We start from the raw sequence: 24,126 nt of genomic DNA on the forward strand, positions 1-24,126 counted from the left end.
GTTACCAACGTATTTAGAGCAGTAAAAATACATGTCTTGTCATACCCGTGGTGTATGGTCTGATATACCATGGCTGTCAGCCAATCAGCCTTCAGGGCTCAAACCACCCAATTTATAATATGTAATATGTTGGAACACATATAGCATATACAGTGCCTTGCGAAAGTATTCGGCCCCCTTGAACTTTGCGACCTTTTGCCACATTTCAGGCTTCAAACATAAAGATATAAAACGTTATTTTTTTGTGAAGAATCAACAACAAGTGGGACACAATCATGAAGTGGAACGACATTTATTGGATATTTCAAACTTTTTTAACAAATCAAAAACTGAAAAATTGGGCGTGCAAAATTATTCAGCCCCTTTACTTTCAGTGCAGCAAACTCTCTCCAGAAATTCAGTGAGGATCTCTGAATGATCCAATGTTGACCTAAATGACTAATGATGATAAATACAATCCACCTGTGTGTAATCAAGTCTCCGTATAAATGCACCTGCACTGTGATAGTCTCAGAGGTCCGTTAAAAGCGCAGAGAGCATCATGAAGAACAAGGAACACACCAGGCAGGTCCGAGATACTGTTGTGAAGAAGTTTAAAGCCGGATTTGGATACAAAAATATTTCCCAAGCTTTAAACATCCCAAGGAGCACTGTGCAAGCGATAATATTGAAATGGAAGGAGTATCAGACCACTGCAAATCTACCAAGACCTGGCCGTCCCTCTAAACTTTCAGCTCATACAAGGAGAAGACTGATCAGAGATGCAGCCAAGAGGCCCATGATCACTCTGGATGAACTGCAGAGATCTACAGCTGAGGTGGGAGACTCTGTCCATAGGACAACAATCAGTCGTATATTGCACAAATCTGGCCTTTATGGAAGAGTGGCAAGAAGAATGCCATTTCTTAAAGATATCCATAAAAAGTGTTGTTTAAAGTTTAACACAAGCCACCTGGGAGACACACCAAACATGTGGAAGAAGGTGCTCTGGTCAGATGAAACCAAAATTGAAATTTTTGGCAACAATGCAAAACGTTATGTTTGGCGTAAAAGCAACACAGCTGAACACACCATCCCCACTGTCAAACATGGTGGTGGCAGCATCATGGTTTGGGCCTGCTTTTCTTCAGCAGGGACAGGGAAGATGGTTAAAATTGATGGGAAGATGGATGGAGCCAAATACAGGACCATTCTGGAAGAAAACCTGATGGAGTCTGCAAAAGACCTGAGACTGGAACGGAGATTTGTCTTCCAACAAGACAATGATCCAAAACATAAAGCAAAATCTACAATGGAATGGTTCAAAAATAAACATATCCAGGTGTTAGAATGGCCAAGTCAAAGTCCAGACCTGAATCCAATCGAGAATCTGTGGAAAGAACTGAAAACTGCTGTTCACAAATGCTCTCCATCCAACGTCACTGAGCTCGAGCTGTTTTGCAAGGAGGAATGGGAAAAAATTTCAGTCTCTCGATGTGCAAAACTGATAGAGACATACCCCAAGCGACTTACAGCTGTAATTGCAGCAAAAGGTGGCGCTACAAAGTATTAACTTAAGGGGGCTGAATAATTTTGCACGCACAATTTTTCAGTTTTTGATTTGTTAAAAAAGTTTGAAACATCCAATAAATGTCGTTCCACTTCATGATTGTGTCCCACTTGTTGTTGATTCTTCACAAAAAATACCGTTTTATATCTTTATGTTTGAAGCCTGAAATGTGGCAAAAGGTCGCAAAGTTCAAGGGGGCCGAATACTTTCGCAAGGCACTGTATGTTGTCCTTGTTTGTTCGTATACTTCCTGTATAACGCTGTCTCCCATTAGTATTCTACTGTGTTGATCCTGTCTATATTTGACTAGTAAAGCATTATAGCATGTTATTCTGTGTGGATTTATTGTAACCGCCCATAAAGTAGCTTTTTAGTTCCCCTTTGGGGAGGATATCTGGACAATTTGTACATTTATTAACTAAGATATGGGTGTTTTAATTCCTGGCAGTACATTACAGAACAGAGCAGCTGAATGAGTTAGTTGAGGTTACAATCACACAGGATATGTTCCAAATGTCATCCTTTTCCCTATATAGTGCACAACTTATGATCAGGGCCCATAGGACTGTAGTCAAAAGTAGTGCACTATATAGAGAATAGGGTGTCATTTGGGACTCATCCGTGAGAGGAAACACTTTGCATTACTCAGAGCTTTCATTCATCCTGAACTCTCAGTTTTGAAATTATCTCTAAAGAGACAAGCAAACAAACAGAATGATTAGTGAACATGTTTTGTAAATGGAGGGTTTTTGCCCACTGCAGAGCCCAGCAGACGAGTGTATAGTTCAGCTCGGAGGATGAATCCCAAATGGCAAATGTCAAAAGGAGTGCCATTTGGGACGCAGATCCAGAGTAGCCGACTGGCGCCTACTGTAGTTCAAAGTGTTAATAAGGAGGTTTGCTTGTATGTACCATCCCGGTCTGAGGACTTTACTGTGTGTGTGTGTTCCTTCATGTGTCTGTGTGTAGTACGAGTACAGCAATAAAGGTTGACACCTGTCCCCTCACAGCCAGCCACAGCAGACAAGGTCAATTACATTTCAGGAATTAAACTACACTCCTCATGTTCATTCTCACCCACAAGAATTGAAATGGACTTGAGCCTGTTGCTATTGCCCTGCCCTAGTTAGACAGATGGGAAGAGAGACTGGTGGCTGGGAAGGTGTGAGGGCCAAGGTGCCTTAATTCATTCCTCCAGTAGAGAGAGAGAGAGAGAGAGAGAGAGAGAGAGAGAGAGAGTGTGTGTGTGTGTGTGTGTGTGTGTGTGTGTGTGTGTGTGTGTGTGTGTGTGTGTGTGTGTGTGTGTGTGTGTGTGTGTGTGTGTGTGTGTGTGCGTGCGTGCGTGCGTGCGTGCGTGCGTGCGTGCGCGTGTGTGTGCGTGCCTGCCTGCCTGCGTGCACTATAAAGGGAATAGTTTGCCATTGAGAATGCAGTCAGACAGTGATGCAGGTGCAGTCAGGCTATCTGTCAAGATGCCCACATCAGGACTGGCACAGCGTTGGCACCATGTTGGCATCACCTACACCGCTGTGTCACAGGAAGGGATTAATCAATTGGAAGGGGGCATCCGGGGTTAGAGTCCTCTCCACATGGGAGATCTCTGTAAATAGATATTTGATTAAAAAGAGAGTGTGTGTGTGTGTCATTTATGTGTGTGTATGGCCCATACCTTGGACCAGTCCCCAGTCTTCCACTCGTAACATTTGGAGTGGTCCTCACAGGGCTCCTGGTCAGCAGGCTGAGAGAGGGGGTCACAGTTCCCCTGGGGGTTGGTGCACCTCACTGTCCTCCGACGGACCCCACTGCCACAGTCTGAAGAACACTGGGGAGAGGAGGGAGGGAGAAGGGAGAGGAAGACCAGGGGAGGGAGGGAGGGAAGAGGAGAGAGGAGGGAGGGAAGAAAAGGTGGGGAGAGAGGGAGGGAGATGGAGATGAGGGAGATGGAGATGAGGGAAAGGGAGAGAGGGAGGGAGAGGAAGAAGGGAGATGGAGATGAGGGAGAGAGGGAGGGAGAGGAAGAAGGGAGATGGAGACGAGGGAGAGAGGGAGGGAGAGGAAGAAGGGAGATGGAGACGAGGGAGAGAGGGAGGGAGAGGAAGAAGGGAGATGGAGACGAGGGAGAGAGGGAGGGAGAGGAAGAAGGGAGATGGAGACGAGGGAGAGAGGGAGGGAGAGGAAGAAGGGAGATGGAGACGAGGGAGAGAGGGGGCAGAGGAAGAAGGGAGATGGAGACGAGGGAAAGGGAGAGAGGGAAACATTGGAGTTGAGGGAGAGGGACAAAGGGAAGGGACATATAGAGGAGAGAAAAGGGAACATGAAAGAGGGAGGAAGAGGTGGAAAATAATTACAGTAGAGAGGGAAGAGAGGGGATGGAAAAGGATAAGAAAAAGAGTGGAGGTGAGAGGAGGAGTGTGAGGTGGAGGAGGAGAGGGAGAGGAAGAGGGGGAGGGAGGTTAGAGTGATGTCAGGAAAAAGAGAGGGAGGAAAATGAGTGAAAAGAAATATGAGGATAGAGAGAGTGTGTGAGAGGGAGCGAGAGAGAGGGCAGAGTGTTACTCATTATAGAAGCCTCCTGTGGTGGTTCATTAGCTCCCCTCTCCAACCCACTCTACCTCCTCTTCAGTGGAGCGAGGGAAGAGAGAGAGAGGGGGGGATGGGGTTACAGATGTCTATATTATGCAGTACTACTGCAGCGCTGCTCCTACATGATTCTGCATCAAACTTTGAGGAAAGTAAGTGGTTTACTATTTCTCTCTCTGTGTCTCACTCACACGGGAACTTGCATAAACACGTGGACACACACAGATGTGCGGAAACACTCAAACACGCATCCCTGAATAGTCGCATAGACAAGCACACACCCCACCCCCACCACAACAGACCTTGGACCACTCAGAGGCCTCCCAGGCAGTGAGGCAGTGGCGTCCCTCGCAGCCCTGCAGGGCGGGGGGTTTGCCCCCCTGGCAGTACAAGTCCCGTGTGTGGATAAGGGATCCGTTCTGCAGCTGGTACACACAGCCCACCTCACGCAGCTGGAGACCCTTCCCACACGTCACCGAGCACTGGCCCCACTCCCCTGTCACCCACCTGGAGAGAGAGATAGATGTGGAGAGGAGAGAGAGGGAGGGGGAGAAAGATAAAGAGGCAGAGAGAGGGAAAGTAAGAGAGAGAGAGATGATTTGCATTTGTATTTATTAAGGATCCCCATTAGTTCCTGCCAAGGCAGCAGCTAATCTTTCTGGGGTTTATTATGGATCCCCATTAGTACTTGCCAAGGCAGCAGCTACTCTTCCTGGGGTTTATTATGGATCCCCATTAGTACTTGCCAAGGCAGCAGCTACTCTTCCTGGGGTTTATTATGGATCCCCATTAGTACTTGCCAAGGCACCAGCTACTCTTCCTGGGGTTTATTATGGATCCCCATTAGTACTTGCCAAGGCACCAGCTACTCTTCCTGGGGTTTATTATGGATCCCCATTAGTACTTGCCAAGGCACCAGCTACTCTTCCTGGGGTTTATTATGGATCCCCATTAGTACTTGCCAAGGCACCAGCTACTCTTCCTGGGGTTTATTATGGATCCCCATTAGTACTTGCCAAGGCACCAGCTACTCTTCCTGGGGTACAGCAACATTAAGGTAGTTATATGACATTACACTTCATAACACTTTTCACAACACATTAAGTGTGTTCCCTGTTCCCTGAGGCCACTACTCTACTACCACATATATACTACCTGTCCAAAGTTTTAGAACACCTACTAGAGTTTTCTTTATTTTTTACTATTTTCTACATTATAGAATAATAGTGAAGACATCAAAACTATGAAATATGGAACCATGTACTGTAGTAACCAAAAAAAGTGTAAAACAAATCTAAATGTATTTTATATTTGAGATTCTTCAAATAGCCATACTTTGCCTTGATGACAGCTTTGCACACTCTTGGCATTCCCTCAACCAGCTTCATGAGGTAGTCACTTGTAATGCATTTCAATTAACAGGTGTGCATTCTTAAAAGTTTATTTGTGGAATTTATTTTCTTCTTAATGCGTTTGAGCCAATCAGTTGTGTTCTGACAAGAGGGGGTATACAGAATATAGCCTTATTTGGTAAAAAAACAAGTCCATATTATGGCAGGAACAGCTCAAATAAGCAAAGCGAAATGACAGTCCATCTTTACTTTAAGAGATGGTCAGTCAAGACTTTGAAAGTTTCTTCAAGTGCAGTTGCAAAAACCATCAAGAACTACGATGAAACTGTCTCTCATGAGGTCCGCCACAGGAAAGGAAGACCTCTGCTGCAGATGATAAGTTCATTAGAGTTACCAGCCTCAGAAATTGCAGCCCAAATAAATGCTTCACAGAGTTCAAGTAACAGACACATCTCAACATCAACTGTTCAGAGGAGACTGCGTGAATGGGGTTTATTAAAAAATAAAGAAACCCTTGAATGAGTAGGTGTTCTAAAACTTTGGACCGGTAGTGTATCTACAATACACAATCTGTGTGTGTAGAGTGTGTGTGTTATCATGTGTATGTTTTTTAATATGTTTCTAAATATTTGCTTTGGTAATGTGATAACCCGTTCCATGCCATTAAAGTATTTTCTGATTAAATTGATTAGAGTAAAATGATCAACAGGTTAATGTTGGCAGATATGTAGAAATGAAAGTGTAGAAATAAGCACCATCTCTTTTAATCAATCAGTAAACATTTAATGGCCCAGTGCAGCCGAGAACGTCTTTTTTTATGTTTTATTTCATTTAAAATTTTACCCCCTTTTCTCCCCAATTTCATGGTATCCAGTTGTTATCTTGTCTCATCGCTCAACTCCCGTACACCAGGCAGTGAATTAGTTAATAAGAAGGAAAAGAGTTCCAAACCTCTCTTCCGATAACAGCTAGTTCTCAGTTTCCCACTCCCCACTCAGTCCTACAGTCCTACAAAATTCTTGCTTGAGTAATTGCTCTGTGCTAATAAGCCATTTTTGCCATTTTAATTGAAAACAATCACATTAAGGTACTTAATTGTCACCCAAATGATTGATGTTGAGATAAAAACAGCTGCATTGGACCTTTAAGTGTCCTCTGTGTTAAACAAGAGTGGTTCACTATGCAACACAAAACAAAGACAGAAACTGAGAAATTGGACCTTTAAGTGTCCTCTGTGTTAAACAAGAGTGGTTCACTATGCAACACAAAACAAAGACAGAAACTGAGAAATTGAAATACGCTTAAATTCTCATTCAAAACAATAAACAGTACCAACACACTATCCTCCCAGTATTAAAAAGCACCAAGCGTCTTTTGTATGCTACGATGTCGCCAATGAAGTAATGTTGACTAATCGACTGGGTCGTGATCAACAGGGCACATCGTAGCAAAACGTTTTCAAACAGAAAAGGAAAAATAACCTTCCTTATTGGACCAAGTCCAGGTAGTCCCTCCCCAGTTTCAGAGCATCTTCTTCCGATTGGTGCCTGATGAACATTACCCTGTAGATGTGACAGAGTTTGGGGTTTGGGGTTTACAGCACCAGGCCTGGTGAAATTAGGTCATAAAGAGTTATAGCCAAGCACCTGGGGCCTCTGGAAAACTGGGCCTCTATTTTCCAGGTGATGTAGTAATAAACTAGATGGAGAGGTCCCAGTCTGTCTGTCCATCTGTCTGTCTCTCTGTCTGTCCGCCTGTCTCTCTGTCTGTCTTTCTGTGTATGTGTGTGAATGTGTGCGTGTGTGTTCTGCTTCCATGTCCATGTATTTTATCCCTCCTCCTCTTCCTGTCTTTACAGCAACGTCCTAATACAGTCCACTTCCATTCAATATGTGTCTGTACCTAACAAGTCCTGCCTATATGGTAGAGATGCAGCTGACTGATCCACTGAATGTATGCAAAGGGGAAAGAGACGGCAAAATATATCCACATCAATGAATGTCTTAGAAACGTATAACTGGGATGGGTCCAAATACAGGGAGTCTTTGTCTACGTCCCAAACGGCACCCTACTCCCGATACAGTATAGTGCACTACTTTTGACCGGGCCTGGGTCACATGTAGTACACTATAGGGAATAGGGGGCCATTTGGGGCAGGTCCTTTTTCTGTTGCCCAAAAATATATACAATGTCTATGGGGGCTGTCGTATAAAGTCAGCACCGTATTGACAGAATACACTCAAGAATAATTTGAAAGGAATATTTTTCAATGAAAATAAAGTTAAATGAACAGAAATACGGAACCCCGTGCTCAACTTACCAGCTAGAAAATAGAATTCTAGAATCTTTAGAATCTAGACTCTAGAGGCTAAAATCTAGACAGAGTGAAACCACAGTTCAGTGAGTGTAACATAAGGGGATTTGTAGCCTCACTCCTCAGCCTGAAATGTGCCCACTCACATTGACTAATAGCCAGCTTTTTGGTGGCACAACTGACTAAAAACATTTCAGGAGGGCAGTCACATGAATCTGTGGCAGAGGTCCCAGTTGCTTGTCTCGGTGTGAGCTGAAGAGGGAGGAAGTGGAATGGCTCTCCTGGGGAACTCCAGTCGTTCCATGTATTTGAACCATTCCTGAGCTAGCACACCTGATTCAACTTGCCAACTACTTATCAAGCCCATGTTTCGGTGAATCAGGTGAGCTAGTTCAAAGCGACAACAGAAGTCTCTACCCTGAAGTTTGAGTGATATACAAGTACATTAGTGGGAGTCAGTGTGAGGCCGTTTCAATAGGCCAGACGGCACTCTGCCTTTTATGTATATAAGGTAATAAGGCACTTTAAACCACGTTCATCTCGCACCCTATTCCCTATATAGTGCACTAATTTGACCAGTGCCCTATAGAAGTAGTGCACTATATAGGGAATAGGGTGCCATTTGAGATACAGCCCCGTATCTTTGAACAGAGAGATCAGTGGTCTGGGTTAAATGCATCAGCAGTACAGCTCAGAAACATTCCTTGCTGCAAGTTCCTCTAATGTAAAACTCTGCCTGAGTAGGACATGAAACAATCCCACTGTGCACGCTGACAGGCACTCCACTGCACAGTATTCTGGATCCTCCTTCTACAGCCAATTCAACTCAATGGAGCTGGTTTTAATAATCACTCAGAAACAGGATGATGACACTCATTCAACTATTCCTGATTAAGTGTGTGTGTGTAACTTCTTGTGTGTGTGTGTGTGTGTGTGTGTGTGTGTGTGTGTGTGTGTGTGTGTGTGTGTGTGTGTGTGTCTCTCACCTGTACTGGCAGGGGTGTGAGTTGCAGCGTCGTACTTGGGGTAACGGCCTGTTCTCTGGTTGGCAGAGGCTGTCATTCACCAGAGTCATGCTTTTATTGACCAGCCTCATACAGGACACCACTGTCCTCCTCTCACCTGAAAACACACACACAGTTATAATCTGAGGTATACAAACACAAACAAATTACAGCGAAGGAGAGAGTGACAAAAGAGAGTGAGAGAGAGAGAGAGAGAGAGAGAGAGAAAGAGAGAGAGAGAGAGACTGAGAGAGAGGGAGAGAGAGAGAGTGTGAGTGAGTGAGTGTGTGGGTGAGAGTGAGACGCTGTCTCAAAAAAACTTCAAACTGTTTCACACACACAAAACACATGGAGTTCAAGCCTCTGTCTCAACCGGCATAACCCTCCAGTGAACTACATCATAGCCTGGTCTAATGCGAAGGTAATTACACAATAAAACTCAGTTAATTAACACTAAATGAGAGCACTGAAGTCCTATATTTGGAGCTGTGCTGGCCCCTATCCAAACCACCACTTGCTGGTTAAGGCCCCGACTACTGTGTGCGTGTGCGTGTGTGTGCGTGTGCGTGTGTGTGTGTGTGTGTGTGTGTGTGTGTGTGTGTGTGTGTGTGCAGGGCCCGAGATCTGGGCTTTGTTCCAACTTTATGAAAATCAATCCTTTCTCCCTCCCTCTGGCCAGAAGTTGTGCACTATATAAGAACTATTGTGCTTGTGTTATATTGTGTTAAGTGTACTACAGTATATAAGGACTAGTGTGTTTGTGTTATATTGTGTTAAGTGTACTACAGTATATAAGGACTAGTGTGTTTGTGTTAAGTGTACTACAGTATATAAGGACCAGTGTGTTTGTTTTAAGTGCATTACAGTATATAAGGACTAGTGTGTTTGTGTTATATTGTGTTAAGTGTACTACAGTATATAAGGACTAGTGTGTTTGTGTTATACTGTGTTAAGTGTACTACAGTATATAAGGACTAGTGTGTTTGTGTTATACTGTGTTAAGTGTACTACAGTATATAAGGACTAGTGTGTTTGTGTTATATTGTGTTATGTGTTCATGGGTTTCTACTATATGGCTCAGAAATGACTAAATCTAGCTTCCCACTACAATATTTATGTCACAGGTTTCATATTCCTACATCGTCCCAAAATCCTGTGATGGGAAATGTTTTATGAACACTGTGTACAGGCTCCCTGACGATAATGCCAACCCCCATCCCATCCCTTAGTTGTCACGGCCTGACCTTAGAGAGCCTTTTATTCTCTAATTTGGTTAGGTGACTAGGGTGGGCACTCTAGTTTTTGTATTTCTATGTTGGCCTGTTATGCTTCCCAATCAGAGGCAGCTGTCTATCGTTGTCTCTGATTGGGGATCATATTTAGGCAGCCTTTTCCCACTGGGTTTTTGTGGTATCTTGTTTTTGTGTTGATGCCTGTGAGCTCTACAGAACGTCACGTATCTTTCATTATTTATTGTTTAGTTGTTCGGTTCTCCTTAAAATAAAAAGATGTCGAACCGATTCCACGCTGCGCTTTGGTCTGAGTATGATCACAACAACGATCGTGACATTAGTGTTCTTCTCAGAGCGACAGTGTCGGCAGAATTCATTTGGAGGGAAAACTAGTCATATTTACTCTAAAAACTGAAAGATACTGGAAGAGTAATAATGAATTCTGGTTACCAAGGAAACAGAGATGTGTTCCACACACACAGTGAGGCGCGGACTCTCCTATGAGGACTTTGGGTTTTCCTCATTTTTTGAATCGCTCCAAAAGTGGGCAACAAAATGTCAAGTAGAACTCTATGCTAAATAGGTTTACACACATAATATTTGTCAGGGGTACAGGGTCCACAGTGGCTCAGTTGGTAGAGCATGGTGTTTGCAGGGGTATAGTATCCCCAGTGGCTCAGTTTGTAGTACATGGCGTTTGCAGGAGTACAGGGTCCCCAGTGGCTCAGTTGGTAGTGCATGGTGTTTGCAAGTGTATAGGGTCCTCAGTGGCTCAGTTGGTAGTACATGGTGTTTGCAGGAGTACAGGGTCCTCAGTGGCTCAGTTGGTAGTGCATGGTGTTTGCAGGAGTACAGGGTCCCCAGTGGCTCAGTTGGTAGTGCATGGTGTTTGCAGGAGTATAGTGTCCCCAGTGGCTCAGTTGGTAGTGCATGGTGTTTGCAGGAGTACAGGGTCCCCAGTGGCTCAGTTGGTAGTGCATGGTGTTTGCAGGAGTACAGGGTCCTCAGTGGCTCAGTTGGCAGTGCATGGCGTTTGCAGGAGTACAGGGTCCTCAGTGGCTCAGTTGGCAGTGCATGGCATGTGCAACGTCAGTGTTGGGGGTTTGACTCCCACGTGGGACCAGTACAAAAATGTCTGCCCTCACTACTGTAAGTTGCTCTGGATAAGAGTGTCTGCTAAATGGCTGAAATGTAAATGAAATGTAGGCAACTAGATTCAGCCACGAGATGATTTTTGTCTAAGCGGTTTGTCGGGGCGGGCGTAACATAATCCTAGTCATTTGTACTCTGCAAATTGATTGCAACTAAGCTCAGAAAGAGTTTGTATTTAAAAAATAATATTAATTTCCATACCTTGATTACATTGAGACACCATCACATACTGTATGTCTCTTTTGTTTGTGGGAATACTTGGGAAAAAACACTTGCAGGCCTGTTGCTGACCCCTGATATATGCCATTTCGCAGGCGCTTTTATCCAAAGTGACCTACAGTACACAACCCCACAGATTGTATTTTCAACTAGCGACTTTCAGGAAATAACACTGATCAAATTTGGTAAAACCCTTTAAGTCATCAGACAGCTGGCTGCCTACAACAAACTAACCGCTAGCTGGATACAACAAACTCACTACTAGCTGGCTACAACAAACTCACCACTAGCTGGCTACAATAAACTAACCGCAAGCTCTCTACAACCAACTAATCGCTAGCTGGCTACAAAAACGAACCGCTAGTTGGCTTTAAAAACGAACTGCTAGCTGACTACAACAAACTAACCGCTAGCTGGCTACAACAAACTAACCCCTAGCTGGCTACAACAAACTAACCCGTAGCTGGCTACAACAAACTAACTGCTAGCTGGCTACAACAAACTAACCGCTAGCTGGCTACAACAAACTAACCGCTAGCTGGATACAACAAACTAACCGCTAGCTTGCTACAACAAACTAACCGCTAGCTGGCTACAATAAACTAACTGCTAGCTGGCTACAAGAAACTAACCGCTAGCTGGCTACAACAAACTAACCGCGAGCTGGCTACAACAAACTAACCGCTAGCTGGCTACAACAAACTAACCGCTAGCTGGCTATAACAAACTAACTGCTAGCTGGCTACAACAAACTCACCACTAGCTGGCTAAAATAATTTAGCAGCAAGCTGGCTACAACAACCTAACTGTTAGCTGGCTACAACAAACTAACCTCCAGCTGGCTACAATAAGCTAACCACTAGCTGGATACAATAAGATAACCACTAGCTGGCTACAATAAGCTTCACCCTTGACATTGTTAAAGCACTCCAAACGAGTGAACGGACAAATAAACAAAAGTGGTCACCTAAACCTGCACACACCCTCTCACCAGCCAAGGTTGAAACACCTATCACAGCTAAATGACATATGTTATCGATGATTCAGACTGAACAACGCATTATAGCTAATCAGTCACTGGATAGCGATAAAACCGCTGATGTCATGGTGCTGTTTTCACTCTAATTATTACCAGACTTGCTTCGAGAGTTACTTCAGTTCATAATTGGATGGATTTATCATAGTTCATAACTAAATAGTTTTACAAAGTAATCAACTTTTAAAAAATCATGTCATTGATGTCATAGTGTTGAGATGAGTTCAACAGCAAATTGAAGTACAACCTACTGATAATTGTAATATATTTTTGCAGCCTTGTTTTCCACTGGTTGAGATACAACATCAGTTGAATTTATAGTAAAGGGTAATCTACTCTTAAGGGTTAAAACAACATTAACTAGCCACCTATCCATCCACTTCACATCTACTGCTAGATGATGGTAAAATACTGTTGCTCTGAGTTAATAAAAATAACGTTTTTTCCTCAAAGTTTATTTTTAATATCACCAGAATCAGCTCTAGATATTTGCAGTCTCAGCAATGAACTGAGAATTGAATAGGCAAAACTAGAGACACGTACTGTATGTGTGCAGTGTGCTGTCCACTGTGTGTGTGCCTGCATGAGAGTGCACGTGTACATGCACGTGTTTAACTTTGTTTGCGTGTATGTTCGTGGTAACCCAGTTGAGAGTCCCACAGTGGGAGCCAGCTCTATCTGTCTGGTGTGCTCTAGTTCAGAGGTTAGAAGTTCACCAACACTGGGCCTATTTGTCTCCCCCAAGCCCCAAAGGCCTGTCCAACTAACCCTCTGACATAGCCTCTAACACGTCTCCAAGACCCAACCCACTACCTCAGTCCCAACGGTCTGTCCAACTAACCCTCTGACATAGCCTCTAACACGTCTCCAAGACCCAACCCACTACCTCAGTCCCAACGGTCTGTCCAACTAACCCTCTGACATAGCCTCTAACACGTCTCCAAGATCCAACCCACTACCTCAGTCCCAACGGTCTGTCCAACTAACCCTCTGACATAGCCTCTAACACGTCTCCAAGATCCAACCCACTACCTCAGTACCAACAATCTATCCAACTAACCCTCCGACACAGTCTCTAAGCCCAGCCTCCAAGCCCCATCCCACTACCTCAGTCCCAACAATCAATCCAACTAACCCTCCGACACAGCCTCTAAGCCCCATCCCACTACCTCAGTCCCAACAATCAATCCAACTAACCCTCCGACACAGCCTCTAAGCCCAGCCTTCAAGCCCCAACTCTCTCTACCTCAGTCCCAGCTGAATGGCTCCAGCCTCACCAACCAGGTGTAACCCACTAACCCAACCTCACTAGCCTCAACAGTATATATGTGTGTTTGCTCATGTGAATGTGTGAGAGCAACAGCCCATGTGCCCTCTCCCCATCCCTCATTGCCCCAGGCAGCCATCCAGCCAAGCTGTGTTTAATGTTTGTTGTGGAACCCGGATCCTGGCAGATCCTCTGCGCTGGGCAACCAGCCCCAGATTAGTGCATCAGCATGGAGAACAGACGTGACGCTCCACAGTCAAGATTAGAGGCCCATATCTAACTTGTAACCGAAATGGATAGAAGCAGCAGTGGTGGATGGGAACTGAAGGGGGGTGGGGGAACTGAAGGGGGGTGGGGGGTACTGAAGGGGGTGGGGGGTTGCTGAAGGGGGCGGGGGGAACTGAAGGGGGTAACTGAAGGTGGGTGTGGGGAACTGAAGGGTGGTGGGGGGGACCTGAAAGGGTGGAGGGTAACTGAAGGGGGGTGGGGGGGACCTGAAAGGGTGGAGGGTAACTGAAGGGGGGTGGGGGAACTGAAGGGGGTATGGGGGGGACCTGAAAGGGTGGAGGGTAACTGAAGGGGGGTGGGGGAACTGAAGGGGGTATGGGGGAACTGGGGGGGGGGGAACTGGAGGGGGGGTGGGTTGGGGGGTGGGGGAGGAGGGGGAACTGGGGGGACTGAAGGGGAGGGGTGTACTGGAGGGGGGTGGGGGGAACTGGAGGGGTGGCTGAAAGTTTGCATGAATCCAAGGTCAACAGCTATCAGAAACCCTGCAAAGACTCTCCTTGGGATGTGTGTGCGTCATACCTCCTCCACACTGTACGTTGCAGTCTTGCCAGGAGCTGTGTGTCCAAAGGTAGAGGTGCTCTGGTGCTCTCTGCTCCTCACTGACATCATCACGTTCAGTTACGTTCAGAGACACTGTGTACTCATAGTGTATCCCATAGGTCTGGTCATGGAACAACAGCACCTAGGGGAGAGGGAGTTACAGTGCCTTGAGAAAGTATTCGGCCCCCTAGAACTTTGCGACCTTTTGCCACATTTCAGGCTTCAAACATAAAGATATAAAACTGTATTTTTTTGTAAAGAATCAACAACAAGTGGGACACAATCATGAAGTGGAACGACATTTATTGGATATTTCAAACTTTTTTAACAAATCAAAAACTGAAAAATTGGGCGTGCAAAATTATTCAGCCCCTTTACTTTCAGTGCAGCAAACTCTCTCCAGAAGTTCAGTGAGGATCTCTGAATGATCCAATGTTGACCTAAATGTCTAATGATGATAAATACAATCCACCTGTGTGTAATCAAGTCTCCGTATAAATGCACCTGCACTGTGATAGTCTCAGAGGTCCGTTAAAAGCGCAGAGAGCATCATGAAGAACAAGGAACACACCAGGCAGGTCCGAGATACTGTTGTGAAGAAGTTTAAAGCCGGATTTGGATACAAAAAGATTTCCCAAGCTTTAAACATCCCAAGGAGCACTGTGCAAGCGATAATATTGAAATGGAAGGAGTATCAGACCACTGCAAATCTACCAAGACCTGGCCGTCCCTCTAAACTTTCAGCTCATACAAGGAGAAGACTGATCAGAGATGCAGCCAAGAGGCCCATGATCACTCTGGATGAACTGCAGAGATCTACAGCTGAGGTGGGAGACTCTGTCCATAGGACAACAATCAGTCGTATATTGCACAAATCTGTCCTTTATGGAAGAGTGGCAAGAAGAAAGCCATTTCTTAAAGATATCCATAAAAAGTGTTGTTTAAAGTTTGCCACAAGCCACCTGGGAGACACACCAAACATGTGGAAGAAGGTGCTCTGGTCAGATGAAACAAAAATTGAACTTTTTGGCAACAATGCAAAACGTTATGTTTGGCGTAAAAGCAACACAGCTCATCACCCTGAACACACCATCCCCACTGTCAAACATGGTGGTGGCAGCATCATGGTTTGGGCCTGCTTTTCTTCAGCAGGGACAGGGAAGATGGTTAAAATTGATGGGAAGATGGATGGAGCCAAATACAGGACCATTCTGGAAGAAAACCTGATGGAGTCTGCAAAAGACCTGAGACTGGGACGGAGATTTGTCTTCCAACAAGACAATGATCCAAAACATAAAGCAAAATCTACAATGGAATGGTTCAAAAATAAACATAAAGAAAATAAATAAAGAACTGAAAACTGCTGTTCACAAATGCTCTCCATCCAACCTCACTGAGCTCGAGCTGTTTTGCAAGGAGGAATGGGAAAAAATGTCAGTCTCTCGATGTGCAAAACTGATAGAGACATACCCCAAGCGACTTACAGCTCTAATCGCAGCGAAAGGTGGCGCTACAAAGTATTAACTTAAGGGGGCTGAATAATTTTGCACGCCCAATTTTTCAGTTTTTGATTTGTTAAAAAAGTTTGAAATATCCAATATATGTCGTTCCACTTCATGATTGTGTCCCACTTGTTGTTGATTCTTCACAAAAAAATACAGTTTTATATCGTTATGTTTGAAGCCTGAAATGTGGCAAAAGGTCGCAAAGTTCAAGGGGGCCGAATACTTTCGCAAGGCACTGTATGTTTAGAAACACTGGCTTGTTATGTTCAGACACAACGTCCTGATAGTGTATACCATAGAGATGGGTTGAGAGACTGGGTCATGTTCAGAGACAAAGAGTGAGTGAGTGAGGAGAGAGACATAATATATAGAGCCCCCCCTTCTAAATCCATAGCACCAAACCTTAGCACAACCACATTATCAGTACAATGCACAATCCAGATCCACATTACAGATGTACATTTAACCTGCCCTCTCTAGCAGAACATACAGCCTCCCCCAAGCATCCTGAAATACTTTGTAAAGGAAAGAGAGAGAGGTCCACCTCTACAAGGCAGCAATCCCAACTTTTGCCAGGACCCTGAAGGATGTCACCCTCAACCGCAGCCCCAGAACCTCAAACAGGAGCACAGAGCAACGGACACCCCGCCCAGACCAGTGAGACACCCTCCCAGACCTGCAAGACCCCTCCCAAAGGACCTGCACTGAGAGAACCCACGCCAAGAGGACCCAGACCACACCCAGACCACAGCATCACCAGCCACAATCCAACCAGCTGAGACCCCGCCAAACAAAGCCTGGCCACACCCACAGTATATAGGCCCCCCCCCAGATCAGACCTATGCAGCCCCCCCCCCCTCCCCACAGCAAAGATCTCAACATGACAGCCACACATATGTCCAGGCCTTGAGCAGAGCAACAGGCCCAAACCCCATGAATACACCCGCCCAAGCCCCATCTTACGAACTAAGAGGTATGTATCGGATGCTCAACATGCTCTGCTCACACCTACTGTAATGGTCCGGGCCTAAACCCCTTGAAAACAACACTAGACACAATGGAACACAAAGCTTTTACTATCTCATCCTGGAATATACAAGGTCTAAGGTTATCTGCTCTTGGCCTAATGCGCAGGAACTTAGACTTCATCAAAGACATTGGAAATACAGTCATTGTCATCCTACAAGAAACATGGTATAGAGGAGACAGATCCACTGGTTGCCCTCCAGTTTACAGAGAGCTGGAAGTCCCATCCACCAAACTACCAGGTGTGAAACAGGGAAGAGACTCAGGAGGTATGCTAATTCGATATAGAGCAGACCTAACCAACTATTAAATTAGTCAAAACAGGAACATTTTACATCTGGCTATAAATTATTAAGGAAATTATCTCAACACGGACAAATGTCCTCATGTGTGCTATCTATATCCCCCCCAATAGAATCCCCATACTTTAACAATGACAGCTTCTCCATCCTAGAGGGGGAGATCAACTACTTCCAGGCCCAGGGACATGTACTAGTCTGTGGCGACCTAAATGCCAGAACTGGACAAGAACCTGACACCCTCAGCACATAGGGGGACAAACACCCACCTGGAGCTGATAGTATTTCCTCCCAAATATGCCCCCCTAGACACAACTATGACAAAACAACCAACAAAACGGGTCACAACTCCTGCAGCTCTGTAACACACTGGGTCTGTAATATAGTCATTGGCAACGAGGAGACTCCTATGGTAGGTTCACCTACAGCTCATCCCTTGGCAGTAGTACTGTAGATTACTTTATCACTGACCTCAACCCAGAGTCTCTCAAAGCGTTCAGTCAGCCCACTAACATCCCTATCACATCACAGCAAAATAACAGTCTACTTGAACAGAGCAATAATCAATCACGAGGTATCAAAGCCAAAGGAAGATTGAAGGAAAGTAGTGTTGAAACCTACCAAAAAACAATTAGGCAACAACAAATTCAATCCCTTTTAGACAACTTCCTGGATAAAACATTTCACTGTAATAGTGAAGGTGTAAACTTGGCAGTAGAAAGCCTAAACAGTATATTTGACATTTCAGCTTCCCTATCAAATCTCAAAATTTCAAGCAGACAACCTAAGAAAATTAACAACAATAACAAATGGTTTGGTGAAGAATGCAAAACCCTAAGATAGAAATTGAGAAACCTATCTAACCAAAATAGAAACCAAGAAAACCTGAGTCTATGCCTTCACTATGGTGAATCACTAAAACAATACAGAAATACACTACAGAAGAAGGAAAAGCACATCAGAAATCAGCTCAATGTAATTGAAGAATCCATAGACTCGAACCACTTCTGGGGAAATTGGAACACACTAACTAAACAAACAACAACACAAAGAATTATCTATCCAAAATGGAGATGTATGGATAAACCACTTCTCTAATCTTGGTGGCTCTATAACAAAGAGCAAACACATATACATGATCAAATACAAATCTTAGAATCAACTATTAAAGACTACCAGAACCCATTGGATTCTCCAATTACATTGAATGAACTACAGGACAATATGTAGACAAAATACAGACCACACATTTCAATTGGCTATACTTAAATTCTTTAACATCATCCTCAGCTCTGGCATCTTCCCTAATATTTGGAATAACTACCGTGGGATATGCATCAACAGCAACCTTGGGGAAATCATCTGCATTATAATTAACAGCAGACTTGTACATTTCATCAGTGAAAACAACGTACTGAGCAAATATCAAATTTGCTTTATACCAAATTACCCTACGACAGACCACGTATTCACCCTGCACACCCCCAATTGACAAACAAACAAAACAAAGGCAAAGTCTTGTCATGCTTTGTTGATTTCAAAAAAGCTTTTGACTCAATTTGGCATGAGGGTCTGCTATAAATTGATGGAAAGCGGTGTTGGGGGAAAACATCAGACATTATAAAATCCATGCACAAAAACAAAAGTGTGCAGTTAAAATTGGCAAAAAAAATTAACATTTCTTCCCACAGGGCCATGGGGCGAGACAGGGAAGTAGCTTGAGCCCCACCCTCTTCAACATACAGTGCCTTGCGAAAGTATTCGGCCCCCTTGAACTTTGCAACCTTTTGCCACATTTCAGGCTTCAAACATAAAGATATAAAACTATATAAAACCCAGAGTCTCTGGTGGCACAGCTAGCACTGCAATGCAGTGCCCTAGACCACTGCGCCACCCGGGAGGCCCCGTCATGTGTCACCGGACATTACTGCACATAATGCGCCACTGTAAACTGAGATTTTTGCATATAAATATTTTTTTATTTATTTATTTTTTATTTCACCTTTATTTAACCAGGTAGGCTAGTTGAGAACACCTTTATTTAACCAGGTAGGCTAGTTGAGAACACCTTTATTTAACCAGGTAGGCTAGTTGAGAACACCTTTATTTAACCAGGTAGGCTAGTTGAGAACACCTTTATTTAACCAGGTAGGCTAGTTGAGAACACCTTTATTTAACCAGGTAGGCTAGTTGAGAACACCTTTATTTAACCAGGTAGGCTAGTTGAGAACACCTTTATTTAACCAGGTAGGCAAGTTGAGAACACCTTTATTTAACCAGGTAGGCTAGTTGAGAACACCTTTATTTAACCAGGTAGGCTAGTTGAGAACACCTTTATTTAACCAGGTAGGCAAGTTGAGAACACCTTTATTTAACCAGGTAGGCTAGTTGAGAACACCTTTATTTAACCAGGTAGGCAAGTTGAGAACAAGTTCTCATTTACAATTGCGACCTGGCCAAGATAAAGCAAAGCAGTTCGACACATACAACGACACAGAGTTACACATGGAGTAAAACAAACATACAGTCAATAATACAGTATAAACAAGTCTATATACGATGTGAGCAAATGAGGTGAGATAAGGGAGGTAAAGGCAAAAAAGGCCATGGTGGCAAAGTAAATACAATATAGCAAGTAAAACACTGGAATGGTAGATTTGCAATGGAAGAATGTGCAAAGTGCAAAGTAGAAATAAAAATAATGGGGTGCAAAGGAGCAAAATAAATAAATAAATTAAATACAGTAGGGAAAGAGGTAGTTGTTTGGGCTAAATTATAGGTGGGCTATGTACATGTGCAGTAATCTGTGAGCTGCTCTGACAGTTGGTGCTTAAAGCTAGTGAGGGAGATAAGTGTTTCCAGTTTCAGAGATTTTTGTAGTTCGTTCCAGTCATTGGCAGCAGAGAACTGGAAGGAGAGGCGGCCAAAGAAAGAATTGGTTTTGGGGGTGACTAGAGAGATATACCTGCTGGAGCGTGTGCTACAGGTGGGAGATGCTATGATGACCAGCGAGCTGAGATAAGGGGGGACTTTACCTAGCAGGGTCTTGTAGATGACATGGAGCCAGTGGGTTTGGCGACGAGTATGAAGCGAGGGCCAGCCAAAGAGAGCGTACAGGTCGCAATGGTGGGTAGTATATGGGGCTTTGGTGGCACTGTGATAGACTGCATCTAATTTGTTGAGTAGGGTATTGGAGGCTATTTTGTAAATGACATCGCCAAAGTCGAGGATTGGTAGGATGGTCAGTTTTACAAGGGTATGTTTGGCAGCATGAGTGAAGGATGCTTTGTTGCGAAATAGGAAGCCAATTCTAGATTTAACTTTGGATTGGAGATGTTTGATATGGGTCTGGAAGGAGAGTTTACAGTCTAACCAGACACCTAAGTATTTGTAGTTGTCCAAATATTCTAAGTCAGAGCCGTCCAGAGTAGTGATGTTGGACAGGCGGGTAGGTGCAGGTAGCGATCGGTTGAAGAGCATGCATTTAGTTTTACTTGTATTTAAGAGCAATTGGAGGCCACGGAAGGAGAGTTGTATGGCATTTAAGCTTGCCTGGAGGGTTGTTAACACAGTGTCCAAAGAAGGGCCAGAAGTATACAGAATGGTGTCGTCTGCGTAGAGGTGGATCAGAGACTCACCAGCAGCAAGAGCGACCTCATTGATGTATACAGAGAAGAGAGTCGGTCCAAGAATTGAACCCTGTGGCACCCCCATAGAGACTGCCAGAGGTCCGGACAGCAGACCCTCCGATTTGACACACTGAACTCTATCAGAGAAGTAGTTGGTGAACCAGGCGAGGCAATCAATTGAGAAACCAAGGCTGTCGAGTCTGCCGATGAGGATGTGGTGATTGACAGAGTCGAAAGCCTTGGCCAGATCAATGAATACGGCTGCACAGTAATGTTTCTTATCGATGGCGGTTAAGATATCATTTAGGACCTTGAGCGTGGCTGAGGTGCACCCATGACCAGCTCTGAAACCAGATTGCATAGCAGAGAAGGTATGGTGAGATTCGAAATGGTCGGTAATCTGTTTGTTGACTTGGCTTTTGAAGACCTTGGAAAGGCATGGTAGGATAGATATAGGTCTGTAGCAGTTTGGGTCAAGAGTGTCCCCCCCTTTGAAGAGGGGGATGACCGCAGCTGCTTTCCAATCTTTGGGAATCTCAGACGACACGAAAGAGAGGTTGAACAGGCTAGTAATAGGGGTGGCAACAATTTTGGCAGATAATTTTAGAAAGAAAGGGTCCAGATTGTCTAGCCCGGCTGATTTGTAGGGGTCCAGATTTTGCAGCTCATTCAGAACATCAGCTGAACGGATTTGGGAGAAGGAGAAATGGGGAAGGCTTGGGCGAGTTGCTGTGGGGGGTGCAGTGCTGTTGACCGGGGTAGGAGTAGCCAGGTGGAAAGCATGGCCAGCCGTAGAAAAATGCTTATTGAAATTCTCAATTATGGTGGATTTATCAGTGGTGACAGTGTTTCCTATCTTCAGTGCAGTGGGCAGCTGGGAGGAGGTGTTCTTATTCTCCATGGATTTTACAGTGTCCCATAACTTTTTTGAGTTAGTGTTACAGGAAGCAAATTTCAGCTTGAAAAAGCTAGGCTTTTCTAACTGCCTGTGTATAATGGTTTCTAGCTTCCCTGAACAGCTGCATATCACGGGGGCTGTTCGATGCTAATGCAGAACGCCATAGGATGTTTTTGTGTTGGTTAAGGGCAGTCAGGTCTGGGGAGAACCAAGGGCTATATCTGTTCCTGGTTCTAAATTTCTTGAATGGGGCATGTTTATTTAAGATGGTTAGGAAGGCATTTAAAAAAAATATCCAGGCATCCTCTACTGACGGGATGAGATCAATATCCTTCCAGGATACCCCGGCCAGGTCGATTAGAAAGGCCTGCTCGCTGAAGTGTTTCAGGGAGCGTTTTACAGTGATGAGTGGAGGTCGTTTGACCGCTGACCCATTACGGATGCAGGCAATGAGGCAGTGATCGCTGAGATCTTGGTTGAAAACAGCAGAGGTGTATTTAGAGGGCAAGTTGGTTAGGATGATATCTATGAGGGTGCCCGTGTTTAAGGCTTTGGGGAGGTACCTGGTAGGTTCATTGATAATTTGTGTGAGGTTGAGGGCATCAAGTTTAGATTGTAGGATGGCTGGGGTGTTAAGCATGTTCCAGTTTAGGTCGCCTAGCAGCACAAGCTCTGAAGATAGATGGGGGGCAATCAGTTCACATATGGTGTCCAGAGCACAGCTGGGGGCAGAGGGTGGTCTATAGCAGGCGGCAAAGGTGAGAGACTTGTTTTTAGAGAGGTGGATTTTTAAAAGTAGAAGTTCAAATTGTTTGGGTACAGACCTGGATAGTAGGACAGAACTCTGCAGGCTATCTTTGCAGTAGATTGCAACACCGCCCCCTTTGGCAGTTCTATCTTGTCTGAAAATGTTGTAGTTTGGAATTAAAATTTCTGAATTTTTGGTGGTCTTCCTAAGCCAGGATTCAGACACAGCTAGAACATCCGGGTTGGCAGAGTGTGCTAAAGCAGTGAATAGAACAAACTTAGGGAGGAGGCTTCTAATGTTAACATGCATGAAACCAAGGCTATTACGGTTACAGAAGTCGTCAAAAGAGAGCGCCTGGGGAATAGGAGTTGAGCTAGGCACTGCAGGGCCTGGATTCACCTCTACATCGCCAGAGGAACAGAGTAGGAGTAGAATAAGGGTGCGGCTAAAAGCAATAAGAATTGGTCGTCTAGAACGTCTGGAACGGAGAGTAAAAGGAGGTTTCTGGGGGCGATAAAATAGCATCAAGGTATAATGTACAGACAAAGGTAAGGTAGGATGTGAATACAGTGGAGGTAAACCTAGGTATTGAGTGATGAAGAGAGAGATATTGTCTCTAGAAACATCATTGAAACCAGGAGATGTCATTGCATGTGTGGGTGGTGGAACTAATAGGTTGGATAAGGTATAATGAGCAGGACTAGAGGCTCTACAGTGAAATAAGCCAATAAACACTAACTAGAACAGCAATGGACAAGGCATATTGACATTAAGGAGAGGCATGCTTAGTCGAGTGATCAAAAGGGTCCAGTGAGTGGAGAGGTTGGTTGGGGGTCACGGCGATTTAGACAGCTAAATCGGTAGCAAGCTAGCATAGGATGGAGGTCAGTTATTAGCCACCTCTTGCGTTCCGTCAGTAGATTAGTGGGTTTCCGTGTGGTAGAGGGGAATAATCCAAATCACACAACAACAACAAAAATAAAAACAATAGATATAGTTATAGAGGCCCAAGAAGAAAAATAAATAAATACAAATAAAATAAAATTGTCCGATTGTCTATTCAGATAGCAGCCGATAAGACAGCCAACGGCTAGCAGGCCGCAGATGGGCGCCCAGGCAACGTCGCGCCGGAGGAGCCAGCCGGACAACTCCCTCGGGTAGACAACGTCGGCAGTCCAGCTGTGAAGGCCCGGTGGGGCTCCGCGTAGGCAGAAAAACGGGTCCGGATAGGTGACTGCAGCCCAGGAGTGATTGATGGAACTCTTCAGCTGGCTAGCTCCGGAACAATTGATGTTAGCTCCGGAATCGACGAAAGCCGATAGTCACACGGATAGCAGCTAGCTAGCTGTGAGATCCAGGTATGAATGTCCAGAGCCAGCGGCTGAAATCCAAGGACATGGAGAGAAAAATTGGTCCGGTATGTTCCGTTCCGAGCCGCGCTGCGCTGCACCGCGCCGTACAAAACTGCTGATAGATTCTCGAGCCAAA

At 44.7% G+C, this 24,126-nt stretch overlaps 1 protein-coding gene across 2 annotated transcripts in view; it reads right to left on the minus strand.

Moving 5' to 3' along the window:
* LOC139411711 (A disintegrin and metalloproteinase with thrombospondin motifs 17-like) overlaps nt 1–24,126 on the minus strand; it is a 196,321-nt gene that overhangs the window by 13,212 nt on the left and 158,983 nt on the right. For both annotated transcript variants that reach the window (XM_071158374.1, XM_071158373.1), the window contains exons 18-21: nt 14,513–14,675; nt 8,782–8,917; nt 4,432–4,636; nt 3,219–3,371 (exon numbers count right to left, since the gene is read on the minus strand). In XM_071158374.1, coding sequence (XP_071014475.1) covers nt 3,219–3,371; nt 4,432–4,636; nt 8,782–8,917; nt 14,513–14,675 — 657 coding nt within the window. The remainder of the gene's footprint in view (nt 1–3,218; nt 3,372–4,431; nt 4,637–8,781; nt 8,918–14,512; nt 14,676–24,126) is intronic.

This window comes from Oncorhynchus clarkii, chromosome 6 (assembly GCF_045791955.1).
Source record: "Oncorhynchus clarkii lewisi isolate Uvic-CL-2024 chromosome 6, UVic_Ocla_1.0, whole genome shotgun sequence".
Lineage (NCBI taxonomy): Eukaryota > Metazoa > Chordata > Actinopteri > Salmoniformes > Salmonidae > Oncorhynchus > Oncorhynchus clarkii.